General features: G+C 38.3%; 1 protein-coding gene across 3 annotated transcripts in view; it reads left to right on the top strand.

Annotated features, from left to right (window-relative positions):
• Positions 1 to 25,046, top strand: part of LOC125239187 (segmentation protein cap'n'collar-like) — a 252,847-nt gene that overhangs the window by 140,716 nt on the left and 87,085 nt on the right. For all 3 annotated transcript variants that reach the window (XM_048146705.1, XM_048146704.1, XM_048146703.1), the window contains 2 exons: positions 14,549 to 14,670; positions 15,974 to 16,060. In XM_048146705.1, coding sequence (XP_048002662.1) covers positions 14,549 to 14,670; positions 15,974 to 16,060 — 209 coding nt within the window. The remainder of the gene's footprint in view (positions 1 to 14,548; positions 14,671 to 15,973; positions 16,061 to 25,046) is intronic.

The following is a 25,046-nucleotide window of genomic DNA, read 5'->3' as shown; positions in this document are numbered from 1 at the left end:
CGAGCGTAGCGAGTGGTTCGGAATGTGGAATCTTGAGCGTTGCGAGGGTTTCAAGGCACGTAGGTTAAACAAAATTTGCCACCTAGTGAAACACAAAATTGTTCACCACGCCAACACGAACAAAATACTGACTCTAAAACATCAAATTAAATCAAATCCATCAATTTATTCAATATTTACGATTCAAAATCATCATTTATAGGTAAATTCTACCAGCCGACTCAAGGCTCCGAGTAAAAATTTATATGAAATTATTTTGCACTCTTGTGGATAAAATGCAATTTTGCTGTTTTCGAATAGCAAAGTAAGCCTTTACCAGTTGGTGTGGTAAAAAATAATTTGATTTGTTCCCTACTACCATGGCATATTAGTTGAGTTCCGTACTAAGGTCCCAGCCGAAAACCGCTGATGAGCGATGACGGCCATCTTGAGCGTCACCATGACTAGAAAATGTCAGGCGAAAGTGAAGCTTTGTAAACTGTACTTTTCTATTTCGTCTACAATGTCTATACTAGTCGGTGCTTTCGGCGGGTTAATGACCGTATTTAGGCGTATTTCTTCCGGATTTTGATTCCGGGTGTAATAAACAGGCTAGTTTCCTACTAGTCAAATCAGCTTCTTTTTAAGAACTGTCAAAACGATTTGCTAATAAGGAATTACATACTATATTTTGTCAAACAAGTCTGTCAGTAAATAAGAACAAAGAAAACTATATGCATCCTTTTCTCTAGGGTGTTAGAGAAAAGGATACCTATAGTTTTCTCTGTTCTTATTTACTGACAGACTTGTTTGACAGAGTATATGAAATACTGAGGAGTGACGTCACGGTCAATACATTTACTTTATATATTTCTCTTTGACTTATTAAATACAAATTATGTTTGAACATAACTGTGCACCACATAATGGTGCTTTGTGCACTGCATAAAATATTTTATTTTAAGCATAGGAAACTAGCCTATTATCTGTAGTAAACTTCCTGCATGTCTATTTCCAGCCCTCTATTAGGGCTTGCATTCCGGAATGTCGGCTAATTTTTCCGATATTAAGGGCCAGTTGCATCAACCACATTTGACAGACACATCATCGTCACGCAGCAGACGTCTATGGAACGACCCATAAAATAAAATTTAACGAACGCTTTAACAATGACAGATGGTTTGATGCAACCGGCCCTTAGTCTAGGTGGCCGATTGTTGAATCTCGGCCATTCGATTTCGTGAAATTCGTTCAATAATATCTCCACTACTAGCGATTTAAATTCTACTAACAGAATCGAAAACGAGTGGTTATTACCACTAGTTTTCAAATTACTATAGCCGTCCTTTTTCAAAAGTAGCATTACGTCGTTTTCCACAGACTTTCGAACGTCGAATTAGTGTGTTCGAAATTCAAAAATCGATCCCTGAACAGACTCTACCGTGTGAGGCATATTCAGTTGAATGTACTTATTATACTTTACCTAGATATATTTTCTTTAAACAATCAACTTTCGATTTGTTTTTTCCTTAATTAAACTTGGAAGGTGAGGATGAGGAGTCGATACCTATCAATTTACAAAAGGAGAATTGACCGTTTTGGTAGTCAACCAAATGTTCCAGAAAAGAAAAACTTGTCAAAGTAGATTCACTAAAAGAATTTATATACATATGTAGGTGTTTGATATGAATTTATATACATAGTTTATATACACCTGTATAAAATCTGCTTGGAAATGAATACCTATACCTAGGTATGATTCTGAAAATAGATAATAGATTAGATTAGATTAGATATATTTATTTCACAACATGATTACAGTACAAATTACATTTATGTCAATTTATAAGAATCTATATTGTGATCGTCAAAAAAGTAAAAGAAAATGATATCAATATAATTAAAATAAGTTAAATTTGCAGAATATGAAATGATCACCAAAAAAAGGATCGTCAAGTAATATGAATAAAAATAAACACAACAATATAAAGCTAAAATGATTTTAGGTTATTTTATATTTATGCTTCAATAATCAAATCATAGTTAAAAAAATATAGGTATTTTTCTTCCCTACTCGTGTCATTAAATTAACTTATCTAAAAATAGTGTCTATAAAAAATCACTTCGATCAAGTGTAGGTGTAATTTGTTTACACGGCAATATCTAACTTTGGCATTTTCTTACACAAACAAGGGAAACGAAAATCCCATCTAATAAAATGTAACCTATACTTCCTCCGCAACGAATAAAATATTCAACTCTAATCTAACAAAACGATATATAGAACATACCTAAATCTACGTATCCTTAAAAAAGTAAAACGCAATCCCCAAACTATAGTCGTCTCGCTTTAACAAACACACAACTAAGCATGTTAGAAAGAGATAAGTATGTTTCGAAAGTGAGCTCCACGGCTCCGCCTACCAAGCGGCATAGTAGGCCGTGGTACCGGTTGGCCCGAACAATATTAAAAAAAGGCAGTCCGCGCGAAGCAAGGGACAAAGGTTCATCCAGATCCCATTATATTTCCGTGGCTGTATGGAGCGGTATCCTTAGCCTCCGAAAAAGTGAAAATCATAGTGCATGGAACTGCCAAATCATTCCTATTCTGCATTTTTACCGGCCAGTCATTTCGTGAAAAAATTGACAATTTCTCTTTGGATGACAGTGTGGTTTTTTTTATAAACAATTTTAGCCGGTGATAGTGAACATTTTGTAGTGTGTGCTCAGTGGATATTTGTTCGGTATGTGTGTTTTCTTATTAGTATTGGTTGGTTAAATAGGCGCATGGATATCTAAAACGTGAAATCCAATTGGTTGAATGGAAACCAGCATAGCTAAATATTAATCAGTAATGTACAGCGGGACAATTTCGACTGGGGGGCAAATGCAACTGGTCCATTTTTTTCTATGTTTTGCAATGTTTGCATTATTTATTAGTGTCCATTGGGTAAATGTGGCACGCGTATTCAGTGGATACATGTGGAACTCAACTTGATAGTGTAATAATGGAAAAAATGGATCAGTTACAATTGTCCCCCAGTCGAGATTTGTCCCGCTGTACCTTACTTATGAGTTATTAATTATTACATAAATAGTTAAAAGAAACTGAATTGATCATAATATGGTACTCGATTTTCCCATAAATTCAGTACAGTAAGTACAAGGTTTTAAAAACCTTTAACCTATTCGGATAATTTCTATTTTTTATAGCCAATTAGGTAAGTCAAGTCCATATTTCATATATACCATAGATCAAGCAAACGTATCTACTTATCGTGTCAAATGAACTCAGTAAATTCCACTGAGTCTTTTAATCGCAACTTGAAGCTTTCGGGCGTCAATTTTTGTAAGATGGAGTCAACAAAAATATAAAAAATTCCTCTTTATGTGATATTTAATTGCAACAACACAAAATTTATGAACACTCAAGGGCCTGAGACATATTTAAAATCACAGGCAAGTAACAACTTCAGTACAAAATCTGACACGCTCGGCCGCCATACAAATAGATGAACTTGTTTCTTCTATCTAAATTTAGTTCTGTAGTCAATTCCAATATTTTGTATAGAGTTAGGTATAACTTTTTTTTTTCATCCAAAGTGTCTCAGCGAAGTACGTTTTCCTGCAGATACTTACGAGAGTTAACTTTCCTAATCAAGAATAAACTTTATTTGGCTTGTTTTCTTGCCCTTAGCATTTTTTTACACTTATTTAAAGTTGCGCTAAATACTTAATAATCTTTATTTATTTTAACTTATAAAAGTATTTTAAATATGATTATAAAAGTAAAATACAAAACCCCTTACAAAATATATAAACACATTATAAAAAACTTAACCTAGGGTGCCGCCAGCAGCGGGGCAGGGCTCAGGCTGGTTAGGGCCCGGTGGTTATAGGGCTGCAGAGAGAGGAACCGTCGGTCTATTCTCGCCGTGTCCAAGATCAAGATCACCGCCTTCTCGGTGCATCTGGCGGTCACCGTAACCTATGATCCAGCCACCTATTAGCGAGGTCGAGACTCTTCACTATGAGACCGTCCTTAGAATGTCTTTCCCATCAGAGGTATTCCGGACCTTTGGGAGGCGTGCGCGGGGCCGAAGCCAACGCGTTGGTCGAGATGTTGCCCTTTATCATGGGACACACGCAGAGGCAACACCCGCCGGGGTGTAAGGACTATTTGAGAGTTAATGGAATCTAAAATGAACTGGTCTATTTTGATGAAAGTGATGGACTAAATACTGGGCTATGGATAAAAAACCGACGCCTGTAATCGGTATCTTTTATTTCCGAATGACTCGTCCCCACAAGATTAATAATTATTAAAACAAATAATAATTATTAAATAACTTAACATAATCCGAAATCCGAATCAACTTCTGTGCTCAATAATAACATGCTGGGCATGTTGAAACCATCGAAAGCGGTTGTCCAATGAATAGGTGCGCTGTTAGGAAACTTGTAATTATGCACTAGTGCTGTAATGACTTACATAAGATTAATAGAGTCATGTTTGTTTTGGTCCGAGCTTGTCGCAATATAATCTACTAGCTTTTGCCCGCGGCTTCGCTGGCGTTAGAAAGAGACAAAAAGTAGCCTATGTCACTCTCCATCCCTTCAACTATCTCCTCTTAAAAAATCACGACAATTCGTCGCTCCGTTTTGCCGTGAATGACGGACAAACAAACAGACACACACACTTTCCCATTTATAATATTAGTATGGATTACGTCCTCGAAACTTCTCTTCTTTCTCTACATACATAGATACATATAATCACGCCTGTATCCCATAAAGGGGTAGGCAGAGCACATGAACTACTCTCTTCTTTCTCTGTTTGTTATAAATCCCGGTTCGAGATCCCTTCTAAATTTGGCACGTAGGTTCCTTATAAGATATAGAGGAGCACTAAGAAATTATTTTTCAAAATTCACATCCTAAGGGGGTGAAATGGGGTCCAAAGTTCAACGTTTGAATAAAATTGCTTTTAGTACGCGGGCGATGCCGCGGGAAAAAGCTAGTCACACAATACGCATACAGCCAAGGCGCATTTTTTCCATCATATAAAAACACTGAATTATAATATCATATACCATGATAAATAGTATCACATTCTGACAGTCCCATAGGCCCACGACTCCCATCCCATGACACTGATCCATCAGCATTGACAGATCGCATGTCAAAATATTTTACACACATTATACGCAAAAACCCATGAATTGAATGAGATTTTCAATGATTCGTGAGATAGTGTTTTGTAATGTAATCGATCTGTTATTTATTTATTTTTATTTATTTAAAAGAAAGGTTACATAGCACTCTTTTATAATAAAACTAATTCAAATGTAAACAAAATTGGAGGTTTTTTACTAGAGTTTACAGTTTCAAGTTCGTGTTGTGATTTTTAGAATAAATAATTATATTTAGTTTCCTTAATTAAGATTATTCAGACACTGGCCGCTATCGCAACCTCTTTGTTGAGTATTTGTGAAGCGAATGGTTTAAAAAAAATAAAAAAAAAGTGAGGAATGTCAATTGGCGGGAAGAGGTTAGGGGTTAGCGAATAAAAGTAGGGGATAGCAAATAAGTTATTTTAGCAAATAAAATTAGTTATTGATTGTTGATATTCTTAGGTAACCTAGGTATAAAGTATGTGAAGATTATAAATAAATAACATTGTACCGAGACGAGTTGAGGGGTTTCATTTCATTTGTCAAGGAAAATCATTTGCAAAATTCTGCTTGGTTCTGTTCTGTCAGCTCATCATCTTTCTGTGTATGACCAATCTATATCCTCCGCATTAGCTAACATTTAAGTATTATTTTTAACCTTCAAAACAGTCTTGAATATTTTCGAAAAAAACATTCAAAAGTCAAACCGTCCGTCCGCCATTGTTGTCCCACGACATCGGAAAAAAGAATAAAAATCAACAGTAACAAGATATAGCACGACAACTTTAATTGTGCTGTCGACGAAATTCTGTACTACACGGCCCACGTACTCCTTTGTATTCCTCTGTTAGACGGTGGCGACACTTTGAACTGCATGATTAAATTTGTGGTGTTTTTAAAATGAGAACATCCCACACTTGAACGTTCGAAATTCAAAAGAGGCTTCAAGAGCGGTTAGTGCCCTATCGAAAAAAAGCGTTTAAGGTTGTTCGATTTTCAAATGCGTTGTAACATGGATGGAGAGATACCGTAGCGATTTGTATCTTTGATAAAACACGAAAATTAAAGTAAAAATGTACCTGAATGTGCTGCTTACTTTGCTTTTATAGTAATATCTAATCAAATACCTGTATAATAAGTACAAAACATCGGTTTATTTTCATGTATTCTGACAACCTTAACATATAAACGTGAAATTTATCACATTGTTCATAATACTTTGGTATTAAGGGTTTTTGAAGGAGGAAGCAAAAGTATCAGACCATTTTCGATATTTTTGTTGCTGAAATTAAACGTACGACGAGCAAGTCACTCTGTGGACATTTTTGACCTTACAAAAAGACAGTAGGGAGGGTGCGTTGGCAATTTTCCTAAATTTCCTAAGTTTCCTTACCTTAAGATTAAAGAAAAACTGTCTCGAGATTACATATACGTACGTAAAGGTATTACGGAAAAACAAATATTTTAGTATATTTTACTTAAATCTAAATATTAGACCAATATTTCATTTTCTATCAATAATTGTCATGCTGGCTAGGCCTCTAAAACGGTAGCCAACTAGCCAAGTCGGTGCTCGGTAAGATGTAAGGAATACTTTTTCTTCGAAACAGATGCCAGGTTTTTGAGCCGTTCTCGTAAAAGCGGTTACGTCCCCAAGGGACAAGCGGAACCATTGTTGTTTCGTTTCGGCCTTTAAAAAAAAGTTACAGCGTTTTCTAATCTATGGTATAACTTTGGAAGAGTCTGTGCGGAAAACGGAGTCGTAATAGATTGTTCATATGTAATATAATCTTAATAAATAGTCATACTCTCTTGATAAATAGTAATTTTTCAGTGACATATTATATAACCCTAGCAATTTTAGCGTAGATACCTGTATATTGCAGAATCCTTGTTTACAAATTATGTACTTACTAAATGCGTAAAGATATAAAATAAAAACAAATAAAATCCAATATCCCAAATGCACTTCGCCGGATCAGATACGAACTCAATCGAGCAAGTTATCTCAAGTCCATGGTCATTCAAAATCAACGCACTGACATACAGATCGCAACAGAGATAGTACATAATGATATGTTCGCGTCCAATGACAAACTTAAACTTGACGACGGTCTAAAATTTAAACTAATTTTAAGACGTAGATTTTGTAGGTGACCCGCTCGACGACAGAGACGTTTTCAACAGCAAATACAACTTTGTAACAGTGCCCAAATGACGTTCGAAATACAAAAATGGTCGGCGAACCACAAAGCCCGAAAAAACCTCAGACAATTTATAAATGATTCGAAATTTGAACAAAAACCGTGGGACGGAAGAGGACGGGGATACGTCGGGTCAATTTGAAAATGGAATGTGGTCAGAGTGGGACGGTTAAACAATTTCAAGATGGCGGCGCTTTAATGAAAGAAGATTGGAGACAATTGTTTCGATTGATATTGATGGTCGGACCGTATATAATTTGTTTATTGTGTAGGTAAAGATTTCTCTCTATGGTTTGATTTGGGTGCCTTTCGGGGTCATCGAATGAACAACTATCGCTGTATCTATTTGTTAATATGACAGGAAGAAAGTTTGTCTTTTGTTTTTGGTTTGACAATTCTAGCCATTTCTATACTTTGCCTAAATTGTAAGTAAGTATACTAGTAAAGTAGGCTAAATCTTAATAGGGATGACGACTACATAAAAAAAATGGCAGAGGTCCCCGCACTAGGCCAAGCCTGTATCGAGGGAGACCAGTTTATGTGTACTGTGCCATGCCTTAGACTACTGTATAAAAACACATACTTAGTGACAATACAAAAAAAAGATAAGAAAGAATAATCTAACATAACTTCATTCATATTTGCTCTCTTATAACAAAAAACTTTAAAGAATACAAAACCTATAATAGTGTTTAGCACAGTACTGCTCGATCGATTGATACTTATACCTTCTAGCTAATTACTTCCAAATTATCCTTAACTAACAAAAACCAAAATAACTACCCGACAGATGTATCGTATAAACAATTGGCGCGCAAAAAATAACCAAATCGATTTGAGCGTACCGAATTCCGTCCGGTACCGAAAATAGGTACCTATTTAAATTGTTTAGGTATAAAAAACGTCCGCCATTTTGAATGTCCTTCATGGCTGACCAATCAGGGCGGAGAACGGATGTGTAGGTTTTATATGGCTTTGGAACCTAAAATAGGTATAAATGAGCATATATATTTATAGGTATACTGGAACTGATCAATAAAATCTGGTATATAGCTACGCTACGAGTACTTTTATACTATGTAGACGATTATCTATACATAATTTGCAAAAACACATAGGTACTTACCAAAGTAATGAATAAGTTTTTTGCAAAAATTTCATTTTTGGCATAGGCTTTGATCACCGACTGTACCTTTCTTTCAACAGTCTACTGCTCTCCGAGACGTTTCTAAAAAGTAAATACCCCTTACTCGATGGGGATACGACGTTTCATAACAGAGTTCCTATGACCACCTTTCTGCTTCATCATCAGATCAGCTCCATGATACCCATTATATTGCTTTGTCACGTGATTTACATATGTGTGTTTTTAGCTCAATCGGAAACCGGGAAGTGGGTCAAATTCAGCTTCTATGTTTTGACCCAAACTGACATACTAACAGGAAAGTAGAATATTTAAAAGCTTGTAAAAACGTAGTTTTTTAAATATAAAATATATCTGTCTGTTAATATTGCTGATATGTATTGTTGAGCCTGTGTGGTGACGGGTTAAGAATTTCACCACCCCCTTTCTTCCCGTGGGTATCGTAGAAGGCGACTGTGAGATATGGGTTAAATTGTGGCGTAGGCGAGAGTCTGGCAACCTGTCACTGCAATGTCACAGTTTCGTTTTCTTTCAACCCCTTATTTGCCAAGAGTGGCACTGAAGCTTTAGTAGTTTCATGTGCTTTGCTTACCCCTTTATGGGATACAGGCGTGGTTGTATGTATATACAATATGTATATTATTGATGTTTAGGTCTACATTATTAAGGCTTTCTCTTTATTATACCAGCCAGACTAGCTGAATGACAATCGTGGACGCTAGACGCCGATCGAATCGAAACGCAGTTTGGCTCTGTCACGCCAATACGGAGCGATAGGGATAGCTTTAACTACGATAACGATATTATCGTTTGCATTTGGCTACGTACCCTGCCCTGTAGTTTTTGAGCTTATCGAGAACGTACAGATAGACGGACGGCGGGCTTGTTGTAGTTGTTTGTTTTAAAATATGCTTGAGCTTGCCTTTCTACGATCACTAAGTAAATTGCACGGATTTCTTTTAAATTATAATTTACAATTACATATGCGTGGGAACACTTTCTATCCACATTTAATATTAGATCGTATCTATATTAAATTAATCTTAATTTCTGAGAACTCTTTGAAGTAAGCCGAAAAATTTACGTTATGTAAAAATAGAATGGCTACCGGTGAATAAATTTTATAAAAAGCAAAATATCTTGACATTGTGATAACACCACAGAATATATAATAGTACAAGTACAGAAGGCCCACTGCTTTGATGTTCACGACATGCCGCCTTTTTAAATGCCTACAAAATTCTTACAAAGAAACGAGCCGCACGTGCGCGGCGTCCGGCGATAGGGTTGCCTATGGATTAAAACGAATTAATACTCAGATAAAATGTTTTACTATTATATTCAGGTCTTGGGTACTTTCTAGGTATATATATAGAATTTATATATTTTTGTTTAAGTTCTAACATCACAAGCCTTATTGAACCCTTCCGGGGGAATTAATCAATAGTAGATCTGTGTAAAAAGTCCTATGGTATTTATTTTATTCATGATATTTATTTAACTAAGTTTTATTGGCCATTCCACATGCGGACAGCGTATAATGAACCTTAAAAAAAACTCGCGACGCAAAGTAACAATAGAAAGTGCGAACGTGCGTTCCGTGAGAACGCGTGCCACCCCTGATTAGGCCGCGAACTCGCGGCCGCCAGCATGTACTTGTAGCGCGGCGATAGAATCGCAGAGTGAGCCGCCCCTGATAACACTTACTTTTAGATGTATGGGAAGTCTCGAATTCACTTGAAATCTAGGTCTATATGAAAATATAGAACACTAGCTTTTGCCAGCGGCTTCGCTCGCGTTAGAAAGAGACAAAAAGTATAGCCTATGTCACTCTCCATCCGCTCAACTATCTCCACTTGAAAAATCACGTCTATTCGTCGCTCCTGTAGTATATCCTTAATTAACACTTTAACAGTAACATAACGTTACTGTCTGCAACATACATGTGACACACGTATGTGAATAAAATAGCATGTAAGCAATAATTTACTATATAAAGTATGTTTAGTTTTACTTGTTCTCTCTCTCCTGTATTGATTATTGACAATACAACACACATCATCCACAATGACCAGTTTTACTTAACCTCCATTCAACCCTCCAACTTCATCATATCTCATGGCAACTCCGTTTTGCCGTGAAGGACGGACAAACAAACAGACACACACACTTTCCCATTTATAATATTAGTATGGATAGTGTGGATTATGATTAGACTTATATTGACCGGGACATAGAAGTGAACGCAGCCGACGCGTGCGAAGGAGGGTAGATCGTGCGCTGTCTTTGCAACTTTGACATCCACCCGCCTTCTTCAGTTTTCCGTGATCATGATTATCATGATGCATGCAACTGCGTCCAAATATCGGGAGCTCGACAAAAATCAAATAAGTTATCACGGTCTAAATTACATTATTTTAAAAATATGTTTATTTTCATTTGTAACAGAACTTATTTCTAGACTAGGTATAGCTCGAATTGATCTATCCGTCCAGTGATTCGACTTGCCTCACAAAAACCGCTGACGCAACCGAACAATCGACAATGTCACGGCGCAGTGATCCACGGATCTATAGATCATGGATCACTTTCGGCGACAGTCACGGCCAAGGTTACTACGGCGTTATGCAATTTTTATTTTTAGGTTAGAATGGGGTTAGGTTGTTGAAAAACTGTAGTTTTTACAAGCTTTAATTTAAATCTTGCAATTTTAGTAAATCAGATGACAATGCAATATTATGGTATCATGGAGCTTATATGATGATTAGGCTTAGGACTTTTTATGGCATACCGTGGTTCTAAAATCCGTGGAGTCGCCATATGAAAAAATTTCAGAAGTCAAAGTCAAAATCCAACAGTATGATGTCACATTAAATATTTATACACACTGTCACATCGTCACTGAGTTCATTTTAATCGAACGTAGTTGATTTTATTTTAATAGTAATTTTTTGGTATTATTATATAGGATTATGATGAAATTTACTAATAAATAACATTATTAGTTAATATTGACTACGTTCGATTAAAATTAACTAGGTAATGTTGTGACAGTATGTATTAATACTTATATTTAATATGACATCATACTGTTGGACTTTGACTTTGACTTCGAAAATTTTTCATATGTCGACTCCACGGATTTTAGAACCACAGTATGCCATAAAAAGTCCTAAGCCTACTGATGATGGATCAGAAAGATGGCCATAGGAACTCCATAGGTAGGAAGGCCATAGGTGATGAAATATCGTATCCCCATCAAAGAAGGGCTTTTAGTAACCTATCAGAGAGCAGTAGATGATCATTGAAAGAAAAGTACAGTCGGCGATAAAAGCTTGTGCCAAAAATGTTTTTTTTTTTTGCGAAAAAACTTCGTTTTATTTTAATGTTGAGATCAAACATTTATCGTCCGCCAAAATTATAATTCAACCAAAAACCACACGTTTTTTCACTACAATGAAAAAGTCAATGTCTGACCGCTGTACTACATTCAACCCTTTCACAGGCCATTCCATTGACAGTCCTACCTCAGTGGCACTGACAATGTTAATCCTTCCTTTGTATTTAACAAAACTGGCGACAGTTTTTTTTACTGATAAACCGCTATTTAAAATGACAGCTATTGACAGTTTTATGGCCAGTTCTGGGTTGTTAATGGATGTGGGTAAAGTAATTGGCTTAGATCTTGGTAAATTTACCGCATTTTTTTAAGTACATATTACCAAGATATGTTGGTAGCGATTTTGACAGTCCCGCCGAAGTATGAAGTTAGGAGCCTTCATTGCTCAGCAGCATACATCTTAACTTTTTTAGCAATTTCCTTGCCGGCGGCTATATTTCCGAGTTCATCTAACCCGGCAACCTTCAAATCTAGGGTGAACAGGCATCTTCTGGGAGAGCTCACTCCATCGTAGGCCACATCTTTGCCTTTGGTTAGTCTGTGGACAAGAGTAAGCCCATTTATAAAAATAATAATAAAAAAGATGACAAATGAAGGCTCATTTTACTGTTCCAGCTAGCTTCAAACATATATATTCCTTTAACGCAAAATGCTGCATCAAAATTGCTGGAAAAGTTACGATATCTGCTCATCAGTAACAGTAGTACTCCCGTACTGTTGTACTACTCACAAGATACTTAATTCTTCTTCACTGCAACTAATCTGCAAAGATGCTGTGGCCAATGATGGTATAGGGAATGGTATCTCCAAGAAGATTGACGATTCGAGATCTCGCGAAAATTCCGACTCGACGTTAGCTATGTCTATATTGTCTATGTCTCAAAACTTTCGAGATCAAAATTTGTCGCGATTAGATCGATATTCGAAAAGGTTGACAGAAAAAAAAATTGTAAGTCAAGTTTTTGATTTTATAGAGAACTAGCTTTGCCAGCGGCTTCGCTCGCGTTAGAAAGAGACAAAAAGTAGCCTATGTCATTCTCTATCCCTTCAACTATCTCCATTTAAAAAATCACGTTAATTCGTCGCTCGTGTCTATTACACACACACACTTTCCCATTTATAATATTAGTATGGATCACACATTAAACACAGAGTATGTATTTATTTCTGACTTCTGTTATTAGGTCATTTTATATGCAGCATCTACGTTCGTATGTTTCTCAAAAACAACTTTTCGGATTTTCATGCAATTCTTCCTTGTAAATAGATTTTTACAAGCTTTTATTCAACTTGCCTTGTTAGTATGTTAGTGTGCGTCAAAACGTAGAAGCTAAATTTGATCCACTTCCTGGTTTCCGATTGAGCTGAAATTTTGCACACATATGTAAATCACGTGACAATGCAATATTATGGTATCATGGAGCTGATCTGATGATGGAGCAGAAAGGTGGTCATAGGAACTCTATCATGAAACGTCATATCCCCATCGAGTAATGGGTTTTTAGAAACGTCTCGGAGAGCAGTAGATGACTGTTGAAAGAAAGTTACAGTCGGCGATAAAAAGTTTGTGCCAAAAATGTCATTTTTGCCAAAAACTTATTTTTGTATAACCTATCCGAACTTAACAATACATTTTGCAAAATACAAGTCCATAAATTCATAACGCACCACAAATTTATAATTTACAACTGCAAGAAACCCAATAAATCAAAAAAACCTCAAACCCTTTTCTTTATTGTTCATAATCCGTTTACCGTTCAATAGACTTAAAGACTTATGGTCTAAAGCCACCACTACTAATTATAACGTCATTTGAAAATAAACCTTAGTTTTTTATTTTAAGTTGACATTTCATGCGTACGAGAATTTTTGTCATTTGCATCCAAAGACTTCTCAATGTTTTTTTTCTATTCTAAACATTTTCTTCGTGTGTTTAAAGATTATATTTCATTGATATTAAAATGTAGAATTTAGAAGATGGATAGATGTTATTATTTAAGTGCGAGAGGTTATTTTTGATTGAACATGCTGCTGATTGACATACAATGGCGTGTGTTTTAAGCTCTTGAGTATGAATGGAGGGAAATTATGCTTTGGACATGTTGACAGTTACAAAGTTTAAATAATAGTTCGTTGTACAAGACGAATTGCTTTCAAGAAAAACGTCAAAATAATGTAATACTGATAGTTTTAGTCGGTGAAATACTCCCCTTCCGTTATCTAATAGATATATTTAATTCAAGTTTCAATAAGAGCATCTTATTATCTTGATTCTTATCAGAATACATTTTTGATAGCTAACTCACTAAATTAGTTATGAATTTTTCTCTGATACACGTTTAGGAAAACCCGCGTATAGCGCTGAATTAGTCGATCTTATTTGTAAAATTTGGACAATTTTGAATACTGAAACTGGTAAATTTATAATACGTAATATATCCTGTACTACAATCTTCTCAGAATAGATTTTTATTATAAGGTTTTGAAAAAGAGAAAACGAGGCTAAGACGAATACAATTCTTTTTTCAGAAATTAACTAAAACTTAAGTGACATTTTTTTTGAAAATCTACTCCAACACTGATTCGCTCTGCATAGCATTGATTGCAGTTATATGGTTTGTCTTTAATAGCTCCTCTTCTTCCCCAGGTGAATACCTGCTGCAAGGTGAGCTGCCTCGCGAGCTGGTCAGCGGGGAGTCTCTGGAACTGCTGGAGGAGGCGCTGCAGCTGGTGGAACTTGGAGACGAGGCCAAGGATGATCAACCGCAGGTGTGTAGAAATTACTTAGTTTTAGCAAAGAGGATTATAGAGAGTTACTGTCGAAGTAAAATGTGTAATCACAGTGCATAGACTGCCATCTCTTGACACAGCCATATTCTTAGCTTGATATGTGTTAAAATGTCAAATATTAATATTAGCGCCATCTAGCCATGTTTTCCCCAAAGGTGTAACGCCATCTAGGCCACCGTACCTTTCTCTCTAGGGCTTTGAGGTACGTTTTTTTCTTAGACTTTATCCGTCTATACGGAGTTACATATGTCTTTGGTTTTAGTTAATTAATTAGTTTGTCGACCGGTCTGGCCTAGCGCGTACCCTGCCTGCTACGCCGCGGTCCCGGGTTCGAATCCCGGTAAGGGCATTTATTTGTGTGATGAGTATGCACAGATATTTGTTCCTGAGTCATGGATGTTTTCTATGTAGGTATATATGTATTTGTATATGATATATATCGTTGTCTGAGTACCCACAACACAAGCCTTCTTGGGCTTACCGTGGGACTCAGTCAATCTGTGTAAGAATGTCCTATAATATTTATTTATTTAATTACGGTTTGAAAACTTCTTAGCATATTATGTAGATTGACGGGGAAGAAGCATAGCCTGGGAGGGACCGGTGGAGGCAAATTGTTTCGTAACACACTGTCATGTTGAACGCATGACCAAAACGCACATGTCAATATCATCAGAATCAGCCACACTGGCGATCAAGTATATGAAGGAGGCACATTCTAAGCTCGTGTAGGTAAACGCGTACCAAGCTTGTTTGAGTGAGATGAGATGTAAATAAATAAATAAGTAAATAAATATTATAGGACATTCTTACACAGATTGACCGAGTCCCACGGTAAGCTTAAGAAGGCTTGTGTTGCAGGTACTCAGACAACGATATATATAATATATAAATACTTATATACATAGAAAACAAATAACTGCCCTCACCGGGATTCGAACCCGGGACGGCGGCATAGCAGGCAGGGTCATTACCGACTGCGCCAGACAGTCGTCAAACATATGTGACAGGTCGACTGGTCGCGTTTTTGACAGGCGGTAACTGTGAGGTAACCGAGAGGGGGTGGGCGGCACTTTCAGCGGGGAGCGGGAGTGGCCATACTGTACGATAGTACTCTTTATAGGACTATGCCATGATTCTCTAAGGGTCCTCCCACATCTAGCGTCGCGTCGGGCCAACTGTATGGAAAAACAGTTGGCCCGGCTTTGCCCATACAGTTGGCCCGACGCGACGCTCGCGAGACGCTAGATGTGGGGGACCCTAAAGAAGTTTTTCGTTGCAGGCGGTAGAGGGCAGCAGCAGCGACAGCGCCATGCTGCACCCGGCGATGCGGCATGTGCCGCACCACCTCGCGCACTACCAGCACCAGGTCAGCTCTTACACTTTTATGATGCCCTGGTACTTCAGATCTGACGTATACACGGTGTAACATGAGCAAACTGTAAATATGACATTTTACTCATCATATTAGAAGAGATACAAAAAAAAAACTATAAAAATAATTCACAAAAAAAATTGAAATTTGGTTGACGTCATAAAACATTTTAAATATCTTTATTTTGCTCTCTGAAGTGCGTAGTTAAATTCTTTTGGTTCCCTCATGATACACTGTGTACTGTGTATGCTCAAACATGTCTATTTCGTTAGCGAAATTCTAATTTGCTGGATTTTCACTACAGACAAAATGGATGCGCTAGTATATCATTATCAATTTATCATTATTATCAATATTTATTTATTTATTTCAAAACATATTTCAATGACATTACAGATAAATCCAATGCGTCATGAAATTAATTTTGAAAAAAACAGTAAATAAGAACAATAAAAAAAAACATTACAAACAATAAAAGTATTACAATTAACATTAATAAACAATTATTTGTGTGATGACGCCCAAATATGCAATAATAATAATATGATATGCAATATCTTCTTGTGTTCAGACATTTGATGTATAGATACAGTCAACTAATTTTATTGGAACCCTAGGCCACTGTAGAACTATGTCATAGTGACGTTATAACTCAGATTGTAAGAAATCTCTTACTGCTTGTCATTTTGACATGGTAGTAGAGTGGCCTAGGGTTCCAATTGGTTGACTGTATACAGTAATACTAATCAAAGACCCAGGCCCGTTTCTCGAAAGGTATACAAGCCTTGTATTACAAGTGTGTTTCCATGACAACCCATACGATTTTCGAGAAACGGGCCCCTGTTCGTTCTCTATTTGCCAATAATCGCGAATGTTCCTCTCACACAAACACTTGTTAATACTAAATATTAAATACATTAACCACCGAAAACCTCAAAAACCTTTGACACGTACACCAGGCGGTAGAAGCCATAGAAAAAAGTACGGACGTTTAGAAGATAAATGATGGTGGTGACACTGGGAGCATGCCACACACGACGGCGTGGCGTAAACTTTGAGAACTTGGCTTATTTTTAACCCCCGACTCAAAAACGACGGGGTGTTATAAGTTTGACGTGTCTGTCTGTGGCATCGTAGCTCCCGAACGGATAAACAGTTTTAGATTTAGTTTTTTTTTTGTTTGAAAGCTGAGTTAGTCGGGAGTGTTCTTAGCCATGTTTCATAAAAATCGGTCCACTACGTCGGGTTTTTTTTTTCAAGATTTTTATTTTTAATACAAATAAATGAAAATTACTATTACATTATACCAGAAATTAACTACTACGATATCGGATGTAGGACCGATATCCTATAAGATAGCGGATCGGATGATGAGAAAACTCATCGATCTAAACTACCCTAAAACTACCAGGGTAGTTTAGATCGATGAGTCAAAATTCGGACATATCCTCATATCTTCCGGCCCAAGTTTTATATTTTGTTATAATTCTTATAGCCACACTCTAAAGTCTGTAAATATTTATTTATAGTATTAACTGTGACAAATAGCATAACTCTACTTACTACTAAAGTATGTGTTTCTGTGTGTTTGTTTGTTTGTTCGCCTATCACGTAAAACGAAGCGACGAATTATCGTGATTTTTTAAGTAGAGATAGTTGAAGGAATGGAGAATGGCACAGGCTATATTTTGTCTGTTTCTAACCTCCAACTTTCCCAAAATGGGGGGTGGAAGTTTGTACGCAGCATTCAGCATTTTCGGATTGAAAGCGAGCGAAGCCGAGGTCAAAAGCTAGTAAATTATAATATCCTCGACTTCCAAATCTTTACAAACAGTTATTAACAAGAACAACCGTTTTTCCAAACCGCTGTCTCTTCTTTTTTACGCCCGTGGCGGTAAATCCTTAACCAGGCCTATCATATATCATTCGATTGTCAATGACAAGAATCGGACAAATTGTATGTTTATTTTATATTTACTATTTCCTTCTGTGTTTAAAACAAAAGTAACACTTCTTGAAGCTTTATCAACTTAATAGTACATTACGATACAAGTGCGGAAAACAGGAAGTTCGAAACGAGTGGCGATAAATTAAAACACGACCGAAGGCAGTGTTTTAAATCGACACGAGTTACGAATTACTTTTTCAATACAGATGGTGTTTTTCTACGCACTAGTGCGAAAAGTGGTTAATTATATGCCAGGTGGAAACTTCGGAGTGCTATCTGTACTGAAAAACGTCGTATGATACACATGCGAAAAGGAAATTCGTAACTCATGTCGATTTAAAACTCTCCCTTCGGTCGTGCTTTAATTTATCGCCACTCGTTTCGAACTTCCTCTTTTTCGCACTTGTATCATAATGTACTATTATCATTTTCTAAAGTTTAAATACTTACCAGTTACCACGAATCAAAGGTCATCGACATCATCGATTCACAAACCATCCGACGGCACAACCATTAATCGATGTCCGATTACTATAATCGATATTTCGATCAATACGATCTGATATCGATTCTGTTATCTGTGGATTGTCGTTGTAAAAGTTGTGGATTGTAGTTTGGAGTTTAATTTATGAGGATCTTAGTATACATGATTATTTAATAACTGACTTGACCATCATCAGCAGTTCCACTGCACCAAATGTCACTGTTACATACGTAAATGCATGCTGTTCTTATAAAAACACAAAAATCACCATATATGCCTTTCAGATTTGAGGAGTTCCCTCGATTTCTCCAGAATTCTATCATCAGAAATGGGTTCTGAGAAAAATGGGACCAATCTGTATGCATATACATTCAATCATAAAAAAAATGTCAAAATCTACCCAGTAACGATGGAGGTATCGAGTAGGGCTCCCGGTCGCGTCCGTGTTTCGTGTACCCGTTGCGGGGTATCCGTTCCCGTGTTACACGAATCCGGATTTCTGGCCCGTTTGGAACGGGTAATTAGGGACCGTGTAATTAAGGTCCGGGTACCCGTGTAGTCCGTGCGTCCGGATCGACGGACTCTAAAACCCGCGGGTCCGATCCGTTCTCGACCTATAGTGATGCTTGATGATCGTTCGCGTTCTTGGTTCAAGCGAATATGAGAACCAAAAATGATAAAACCTTAATAACTAAAATGAGAAAGGGACAGCGGAGCAATTGTGACTGGGGGACAAATTTTAACTACTCGATTTTTTCCATGTTTTCCATTTTCGGCATTATTAATTATATATCAGGGCACGCGTTTTCAGTGGCCTAAATTAGAAAGCATGAAAGTTGGTATGCACATAGCTTTGACGTTCATAAGGATAAATAGAAGTAGAAACACGCTGAGGAGTCAATCTCTTCCCCCACTATTATCTCCCATTTTTAGCTTTTTAAATTTTCACGAAAACTATTAAAGGTAGGTATTAAAGGTTTTGGTATGTAAATATTACGAGTAGGTACTTACCAGAAAGATGTTTAGGAGAAGTACCATGAAATTCTCTACAATATTTCCATTTAAAGTATATTACTAACAGACGGTAGTGCTACCCCTACTCATCCCACTAGTAGTAGTAGTAGTTAAACACAAATATTATGCGGGGGACTTAAGCATAATTTTAAAATGATGAGTTAAAGCTATACCTTAACAGACAGTATTGAAGGAAATTTTATGGAGAATATATTTTTCCTAAATATTGTGATTATAGATTTCACGGTTTTCATGACAATATAAAAAAACTGAAAATAGTGATATAAAAATGAGGGAAAAGAGGGGAAACATTGACACCTCGGCGCCTGCGTACTTTTATTTTTAACACGCTTTTATTAGGTCGTCGTGTATGTAACTAACTATGTAATGGAATCTGCGGAGGCTAATTTAACCATCTTCCAGGAGTCGTAGCGTAATGAAAATTGGCAGCTATATGTAGTTCCGATGACAATACAATAATATGGTACTTTTGAGCTGATCTGATGATGGAGTCGGAAGATATGAACTGGAACTACATGATGGAACATCGTATCATAGCCGTTTTTGGGTTTCTTAGAAAAGTCTTGTAATGAACTTTGACTACAATTAGGTTTCAAGGTCTGATGATGAAGCCGAAAGATATGAACTGGAACTACATGATGGAACATCGTATCATAGCTGTTTTTGGGTTTCTTAGAAAAGTCTTGTAATGAACTTTGACTACGATTAGGTTTCAAGGTCTGATGATGGAGCCGGAAGATATGAACTGGAACTACATGATGGAACATCGTATCATAGCTGTTTTTGGGCTTCTTAGGAAAGTCTTGTAATGAACTTTGACTACAATTAGGTTTCAGGGTCTGATGATGGAGCCGGAAGATATGAACTGGAACTACATGATGGAACATCGTATCATAGCTGTTTTTGGGCTTCTTAGAAAAGTCTTGTAATGAACTTTGACTACGATTAGGTTTCAAGATCTGATGATGGAGCCGGAAGATATGAACTGGAACTACATGATGGAACATAGTATCATAGCTGTTTTTGGGCTTCTTAGAAAAGTCTTGTAATGAACTTTGACTACGATTAGGTTTCAAGGTCTGATGATGGAGCCGGAAGATATGAACTGGAACTACATGATGGAACGTCGTATCATAGCTGTTTTTGGGCTTCTTAGAAAAGCCTTGTAATGAACTATGACTACGATTAGGTTTCAAGGCCTGATGATGGTGCCGGAAGATATGAACAGAAAAAAGGGGGGAGGGGGCTCGAGGGGGAAGCATGAAAGAAAGATCAACGTTGTATTTAAAATAAGTTGGGTTAAGGTTTTCTTGTGATCCTTAAGAGTAAAGAAAGGGGGCTCGGGGGGCGAAGCCCCCCGCATGAAAGAAAGATCAACGTAGTATTTAGAATAAGTTGGGTTAGCGTTTTCTTGTGACCTTTAAGAGCAAACAAAGGGGGGCTCGGGGGGCGATGCCCCCCGCATAAAAGAAAGATAAACGTTGTATTTAAAATAAGTTGGGTTGGGGTTTTCCTGTTACCCTTAAGAGTAACGAAAAGAGGGTCTCGGGGGCGAAGCCCCCCGCATAAAAGAAAGATTAACGTAGTATTTAAAATAAGTTGGGTTAGCGTTTTCTTGTGACCTTTCAGAGCAAACAAAGGGGGCTCGTGGGGCGAAGCCCCCGCATGAAAGAAAGAACAACGTAGTATTTAGAATAAGTTGGGTTAAGGTTTTCTTGTGATCCTTAAGGGTAAAGAAAAGGGGGCTCGGGGGGCGAAGCCCCCCGCATAAAAGAAAGATAAACGTTGTATTTAAAATAAGTTGGGTTAGGGTTTTCTTGTTACCCTTAAGAGTAACGAAAAGGGGGGCTCGGGGGGCGAAGCCCCCCGCATAAAAGAAAGATTAACGTAGTATTTAAAATAAGTTGGGTTAGCGTTTTCTTGTGACCTTTCAGAGCAAACAAAGGGGGGCTCGGGGGCGAAGCCCCCGCATGAAAGAAAGAACAACGTAGTATTTAGAATAGGTTGGGTTAAGGTTTTCTTGTGATCCTTAAGAGTAAAGAAAAGGGGGGGCTCGGGGGGCGAAGCCCCCGCATGAAAGAAAGATCAACGTAGTATTTAGAATAAGTTGGGTTAGCGTTTTCTTGTGACCTTTAAGAGCAAACAAAGGGGGGCTTGGGGGGCGAAGTCCCCCGCATGAAAGAAAGATCAACGTAGTATTTAAGATAAGTTGGGTTAGCGTTTTCTTGTGACCTTTAAGAGCAAACAAGGGGGGGCTCGGGGGGCGAAGCCCCCGCATAAAAGAAAGATTAACGTAGTATTTAAAATAAGTTGGGTTAGCGTTTTCTTGTGACCTTTCAGAGCAAACAAAGGGGGCTCGGGGGCGAAGCCCCCGCATGAAAGAAAGAACAACGTAGTATTTAGAATAAGTTGGGTTAGCGTTTTCTTGTGACCTTTAAGAGCAAACAAAGGGGGCTCGGGGGCGAAGCCCCCATGAAAGAAAGATCAACGTAGTATTTAAGATAAGTTGGGTTAGCGTTTTCTTGTGACATTTAAGAGCAAACAAAGGGGGGCTCGGGGGCGAAGCCCCCCGCATAAAAGAAAGATAAACGTTGTATTTAAAATAAGTTGGGTTAGGGTTTTCCTGTTACCCTTAAGAGTAACGAAAAGGGGGCCTCGGGGGGCGAAGCCCCCCGCATAAAAGAAAGATTAACGTAGTATTTAAAATAAGTTGGGTTAGCGTTTTCTTGTGACCTTTCAGAGCAAACAAAGGGGGGCTCGGGGGGCGAAGCCCCCGCATGAAAGAAAGAACAACGTAGTATTTAGAATAAGTTGGGTTAGCGTTTTCTTGTGACCTTTCAGAGCAAACAAAGGGGGGCTCGGGGGCGAAGCCCCCACATGAAAGAAAGAACAACGTAGTATTTAGAATAAGTTGGGTTAGCGTTTTCTTGTGACCTTTAAGAGCAAACAAAGGGGGGTTCGGGGGGCGAAGCCCCCCCATGAAAGAAAGATCAACGTAGTATTTTAGATAAGTTGGGTTAGCGTTTTCTTGTGATCTTTAAGAGCAAACAAAGGGGGGCTCGGGGGGCGAAGCCCCCGCATGAAAGAAAGATCAACGTTGTATTTAAAATAAGTTGGTTTAGGGTTTTCTTGTGACCTTTCAGAGCAAAGAAAGGGGGGCTCGGGGGGCCAAGCCCCCCGCATGAAAGAAAGATCAACGTAGTATTTAGAATAAGTTGGGTTAGCGTTTTCTTGTGACCTTTAAGAGCAAACAAAGGGGGCTCGGGGGCGAAGCCCCCGCATGAAAGAAAGATCAACGTAGTATTTAAGATAAGTTGGGTTAGCGTTTTCTTGTGACCTTTAAGAGCAAACAAAGGGGGGCTCGGGGGGCGAAGCCCCCCGCATGAAAGAAAGATCAACGTTGTATTTAAAATAAGTTGGTCCAGGGTTTTCTTGTGACCTTTCAGAGCAAACAAAGGGGGGCTCGGGGGGCCAAGCCCCCCGCATGAAAGAAAGATCAACGTAGTATTTAGAATAAGTTGGGTTAGCGTTTTCTTGTGACCTTTAAGAGCAAACAAAGGGGGCTCGGGGGGCGAAGCCCCCGCATGAAAGAAAGATCAACGTAGTATTTAAGATAAGTTGGGTTAGCGTTTTCTTGTGACCTTTAAGAGCAAACAAAGAAGGGTTCGGGGGGCGAAGTCCCCCGCATGAAAGAAAGATCAACGTAGTATTTAAGATAAGTTGGGTTAGCGTTTTCTTGTGACCTTTAAGAGCAAACAAAGGGGGGCTCGGGGGCGAAGCCGGGCATAAAGAAAGATAAACGTAGTATTTAAAATAAGTTGGGTTAGCGTTTTCTTGTGACCTTTCAGAGCAAACAAAGGGGGCTCGGGGGCGAAGCCCCCTCATGAAAGAAAGAACAACGTAGTATTTAGAATAAGTTGGGTTAAGGTTTTCTTGTGATCCTTAAGGGTAAAGAAAAGGGGGCTCGGGGGCGAAGCCCCCGCATAAAAGAAAGATAAACGTTGTATTTAAAATAATTTGGGTTAGGGTTTTCTTGTTACCCTTAAGAGTAACGAAAAGGGGGGCTCGGGGGCGATGCCCCCGCATTAAAGAAAGATTAACGTAGTTTTTAAAATAAGTTGGGTTAGCGTTTTCTTGTGACCTTTAAGAGCAAAGGAAGGGGGCTCGGGGGCGAAGCCCCCTCTTAAAAGAAAGATCAACGTTGTATTTAAAATAAGTTGGGTTAGCGTTTTCTTGTGACTTTTAAGAGTAAACAAAGGGGGGCTCGGGGGCGAAGCCCCCGCATGAAAGAAAGATCAACGTAGTATTTAAGATAAGTTGGGTTAGCGTTTTCTTGTGACCTTTAAGAGCAAACAAAGGGGGCTCGGGGGCGAAGCCCCCGCATGAAAGAAAGATCAACGTAGTATTTAAGATAAGTTGGGTTAGCGTTTTCTTGTGACATTTAAGAGCAAACAAAGGGGGGCTCGGGGGGCGAAGCCCCCCGCATAAAAGAAAGATAAACGTTGTATTTAAAATAAGTTGGGTTAGGGTTTTCTTGTTAACCTTAAGAGAAACGAAAAGGGGGCTCGGGGGCGATGCCCCCGCATGAAAGAAAGATCAACGTAGTATTTAGAATAAGTTGGGTTAGCGTTTTCTTGTGACCTTTAAGAGCAAACAAAGGGGGCTCGGGGGCGAAGCCCCCGCATGAAAGAAAGATCAACGTAGTATTTAAGATAAGTTGGGTTAGCGTTTTCTTGTGACCTTTAAGAGCAAACAAAGGGGGCTCGGGGGCCAAGCCCCCGCATGAAAGAAAGATCAACGTAGTATTTAGAATAAGTTGGGTTAGCGTTTTCTTGTGACCTTTAAGAGCAAACAAAGGGGGGCTCGGGGGGCGAAGCCCCCGCATGAAAGAAAGATCAACGTAGTATTTAAGATAAGTTGGGTTAGCGTTTTCTTGTGACCTTTAAGAGCAAACAAAGGGGGCTCGGGGGCGAAGCCCCCGCATAAAAGAAAGATCAACGTTGTATTTAAAATAAGTTGGTTTAGGGTTTTCTTGTGACCTTTCAGAGCAAAGAAAGGGGGCTCGGGGGCCAAGCCCCCTCATGAAAGAAAGATCAACGTAGTATTTAGAATAAGTTGGGTTAGCGTTTTCTTGTGACCTTTAAGAGCAAACAAAGGGGGCTCGGGGGCGAAGCCCCCGCATGAAAGAAAGATCAACGTAGTATTTAAGATAAGTTGGGTTAGCGTTTTCTTGTGACCTTTCAGAGCAAAGAAAGGGGGCTCGGGGGCCAAGCCCCCGCATGAAAGAAAGATCAACGTAGTATTTAGAATAATTAAGTTGGGTTAGCGTTTTCTTGTGACCTTTAAGAGCAAACAAAGGGGGGCTCGGGGGGCGAAGCCCCCCGCATGAAAGAAAGATCAACGTAGTATTTAAGATAAGTTGGGTTAGCGTTTTCTTGTGACCTTTAAGAGCAAACAAAGGGGGGCTCGGGGGGCGAAGCCCCCGCATAAAAAAAGATCAACGTTGTATTTAA

The sequence above is a fragment of the Leguminivora glycinivorella genome, chromosome 25 (genome assembly GCF_023078275.1).
Source record: "Leguminivora glycinivorella isolate SPB_JAAS2020 chromosome 25, LegGlyc_1.1, whole genome shotgun sequence".
NCBI classification, from domain to species: Eukaryota; Metazoa; Arthropoda; class Insecta; order Lepidoptera; family Tortricidae; genus Leguminivora; species Leguminivora glycinivorella.
Note: the sequence above shows the minus strand (reverse complement) of the source record. Positions and strands in the feature narration are given on the sequence as shown.